This window comes from Malania oleifera, chromosome 6 (genome assembly GCF_029873635.1).
Source record: "Malania oleifera isolate guangnan ecotype guangnan chromosome 6, ASM2987363v1, whole genome shotgun sequence".
Classification (NCBI taxonomy): domain Eukaryota; kingdom Viridiplantae; phylum Streptophyta; class Magnoliopsida; order Santalales; family Ximeniaceae; genus Malania; species Malania oleifera.
Window position 1 is genome coordinate 106,565,337 of NC_080422.1, and position 4,221 is coordinate 106,569,557.

At 30.2% G+C, this 4,221-nt stretch overlaps 1 protein-coding gene across 1 annotated transcript; it reads right to left on the reverse strand.

The window, feature by feature from the left end:
• Window positions 1-1,733: 1,733 nt before the first annotated feature.
• On the reverse strand, window positions 1,734-2,937 carry LOC131157606 (gibberellin-regulated protein 12-like). The gene is made up of 3 exons (XM_058111890.1): window positions 2,813-2,937; window positions 2,122-2,152; window positions 1,734-2,000 (listed from the first exon to the last, which is right to left on the reverse strand). The coding sequence occupies exons 1-3, from the start codon at window positions 2,888-2,890 to the stop codon at window positions 1,819-1,821; spliced, it is 291 nt and encodes a 96-aa protein (XP_057967873.1). The 5' UTR covers window positions 2,891-2,937; the 3' UTR covers window positions 1,734-1,818.
• Window positions 2,938-4,221: the final 1,284 nt, after the last annotated feature.

The window sequence follows — 4,221 nt, forward strand, 5'->3', positions numbered from 1 at the left end:
AATAATAAATAAGTTGGACACGTACATGTAAGTTGTAAATTTTCTCTCTGCTTTTTTTACTTATTTTTTTCCCTTTTAATTCTCTCTCTCTCTCGCTCTCTCCTCTCTCGCTCCCTCCTTAATGAAGCATGGACAAGTGTTGGCCAAAGATTTTCCTCCTTTTTTTAAATTTTTTTTCCTTTTAATCCTCTCTCTCTCTCTGATAATTAAATAATAACTATAAAGTAGCTATTTGCGTGATTATTTAATTATTAACAAATTTCTAAATTAAAACTGTGCCGAGAACAAAACAAAATTGCTTTGTTAACTAAATTCTACTTTTCACATGGCTATTTTTATGTATTTTCCCGATACTCTTAAATTTTTAATGGGGAAAAACGCTGACTTCTCATGAGGTTTGGAAAAAAAGACAACAACCCCTAAGGTTTCAAAAATTTCAAGGACCTCTCCTAAAATTTCAAGAATTTTCAAGACCTCCGTGAAGTTTGTCCACAGAAAATACGAACCTCCCATGTATTTAAAAAACGACAAGTTTTTTTTCGTGGAGGTTTGTGTTTTTTTTTTTTGGTACTCTCAAGGGAAGTTTGTAACATTTTTTTGAAACTCAGAGAAGTCTTATCTTTTTATACTAAACGTCCGGGAGGTGAGTGTCTTTTGTTTGCCCCTTCTAATTTTCGTTCTTTCCTTAAAATCTTATTAAATTTATGCATGTAGGAATAGAGGGCAAACTACAAGGAATAGTGGATAGAACTTTTTATTTTATGATGACCCGGATTCAAATACTTACTAAATGGATTATTCATCAAAAATAATTTTACTAGAAATTTTAAACGATATTATCTTAGAGTTCAACTCTCTATTGTAAGTAGGATAATTGAGTATTTTAATTCTTGGGACATACTATTGAATGATGTACCCCTTGAAGAACCATCTAGGCCAAAACTGCAAGATTGGAGTGCATATTCTCTATAGACGAGTGCATATTCTCTATAGACTAGTGCATATCAAGATTAAGCTTTGCATTTAGAGAACTAATTTAGTAAAAGTAAATTCTTTTATATAATTTTTTTCTTAACATTTTCCAAGCTCCAAAATCCCTTTAGGTATTACCCACATTACATGGTATCTCATCACAAATCATATATCTTTGCCATTATTTCCAAATGGGATGAGAAATGTGGTATCTATAGTGTTAATTAAGAGTCAGACTACTGTCCAATGAAGGAGGATCATGGTTGCGCATAAGGTTTCAACCAATGGAAAAAAGATAATTTGAGTCATCTAATGGTATAACGATACATAGCGATATAAAAAATTTGATAATAAAGAAACATCATGTGTCGTGAGTGACACTTGAACTAGTTAAGAAAAGATTAAGGGGATAAGGTTAGCCTTAACTTTCAAAACTTGAGAAAACATTAGGACTTCTGGGAGGATCGGCGTGGTTCTTCCATCAGGCTTTTCGAACCAATGAAATCATCCAGAACAGTAGGTCCCATGCAAGTCCCACATAGTAGGGGCCACTTGCAGGTTAGTGAGACCTGCAATTTGAATTATTTCATTGATTTGAGAGGCCTGGCAAGTAGCCCTCTCAAGACGATCTAATTTGTTCTCAACTTAAAAGGACTCCAGATTGAAGCCCACCAAACTAAATCTCTCTACAACATCCTAAGATATGAAAAGCAAAATTAAATAAAACTCTTTTGCAATCAATGGACCTTTGAAGGTAAAACTATATGCAACCAACACATTTATTCCATTGCAACAAGGGTGCCTTTCTTATATTGTTCTACAATGTTTAAATATGGGCAGAGAAGTTTAAGGGCACTTGGGCTTTCCTTCGTTAGTCTTCCAATTATCATAGCATGGGCATTCTTGCTTGTTCCCATATGTGCCGGATGGTACGCATAGACATTTTTCGCAGCACTTGTTGCAAAAGAGTAGACAATTATTTTTGTATTGTGTATTTGAACAACGATAATCACATGCCTTCCCACAATCTGCAATTGAAATATTTCAAAAAAAAAAAAAAAAGATTATAAGTATATCTATTCTTCATTTTGTGTAAGAAATTAAATTTTGAAAAAAAAAAAGTTAAAAAGTTAAAAAAGATTCACGTACCTTGTATGCGAACAGATCCTTCTCCACCAGCCTATCATTAATATTATCAAAGTTAAATACATTCATTAAGAATATAAACTACCATAGTAAATATTTAACTTTGATTCTATCTGTATAAAACTTGAAAAATATTATGAAAAGGAAAAAAAATATGAACAAGCATCTAATTATACATTTAATCAATAAACAATGATATCATTTTTTTCATATTATCAATACTTTATTTTTTTATGGTGCGTTTAGTTCGCTTAGCTGTTATTCTATGTAATAAGATGAAATTTAGTAAAAATTTTGAAAATAGAGGGAATAATTATTCTTTATATATTTCTTATGATGTCTTTCAACATGCAATAAAAAAGGAATAGACATTTTCATAGTAAAATTTAAAATAATTATTCTTCGTATATTCCTCAGAATAGGTATTATGCAAACCAAATATGACCTAATTTTTAACCATACCCAAACAAATTTTATTTTAATAATTAATATTTGATGTAGAGAGAAAATATACATAATAGAAAGTAAATTTCCCTTTTGTTTTCTTTCATAGTCTTGATTCAAACCAAGCCTTAAGGTTTTGTCGGATCAATGAGAAAAAATATAAAATGAAGATGTAACTATTCGATTACGTAATATAGAATATGAAAAATAGGATATTAGGGAGAGCCAAGATTTTGTTTGGGTTACTTACTATTGAAAAGTCAACGATCAACATGGAGGATACAAGGAAGAGTAGGAAAGAGGATTTGAGGGTCAAAGAAAATGCCATGCTTCTAATCTCTTTTGCTTCTTTTTGAACACTGATGAATGATGGAAATGCAAAGCTAAAAAACTCTTATATACGCAAAGAAAGTTGATACATTAAATGCACAAACAATTAATGTAATTTCTTTTCAAGTTTTGAAAGGAAAAAAGTGCATTGAAGACATACCAGAAACCTTCCTAACTTAATTGTAATGAATGTACTAAAGGTATGAAGCACATAGCAAATCGAGTTGATTTTAAATGATTAGAATAGCCTAAAAATAGAGGTTATATTTAAACTAATTCGATAAATATAACTAAATACTAAAGCATTTAATGGCTATTATTAATTTTCTTTAAATTCTTTGGAACGAATATTCAATTTGATTTAGTTAGATAAAGAATTCAATGGTCTATTTTTTTTTTTTTTTTCATTTTTATCCCTCATAAACAATAAAAATTGACAAAAGTCCAACACCCAAATGAAACTCGATCTCCCTCACACAATCCACACTGTCATCGACACCACTCACGCAACACCTTTGAGTCCTCAATCGAAGCCCTTGCAACCCATGTTGCCACTAACACCTCTCACAGCTTCAGCTCTTGTTGCCCTAACCAGCCCCTTTAATGTCTTTTGTACGCTATTACTTCTTTAGTACTAGTTAAACTATTTTTATTTATAATTATTGGATAGTTTTATGTTAGAGTTTTCAAGTTCAAATATTAGGAAAGGTTTGAAAGAGTATGAGATGATAGATGAGTTACTTATTGCTATGTCATACAGTCTACAAATCAACATGTTAATTCATAATACAACGAGATTAGTCATAGTCTACCATGTGTATGATGCATCAGACCAAAAATAGAAACTAACACCTACCCGAACCAAGATAAATGATTTCCCTATAACGCAATGACACATGGAGAAATATGCTAGGTCTCGGTGTGACTGTTGGTACACGAGTACACTAAATATTTTATCTAGACTTAGTGTGTGAGTCTCCAATAAGGAGAAAAATAAATAAATAAATAAAAATCAAAAGTAATTAGCTAGGCATTTTTGGATTTAAAGCTTTAGAGTTCTACACGAAAATGTATATCAAATAATCTTGTACATATATATTGTACAAATATAAAAAAAATTTTATTCCAATATATCTTTCTCACCCCATTGAAAAAAAATATTATTAGGGCAAGATATTATAAAGAATCATTTGGTATCACTATAAAAATAATTATGAAAACTAAAATAACAAATAAAATTTAAAACAAAAAAAATCAAAAACTAGAAAGTAGAATTCAACAACTATTTATTTAATATATATATATATAAAATAAATTAAAAAACTAAAA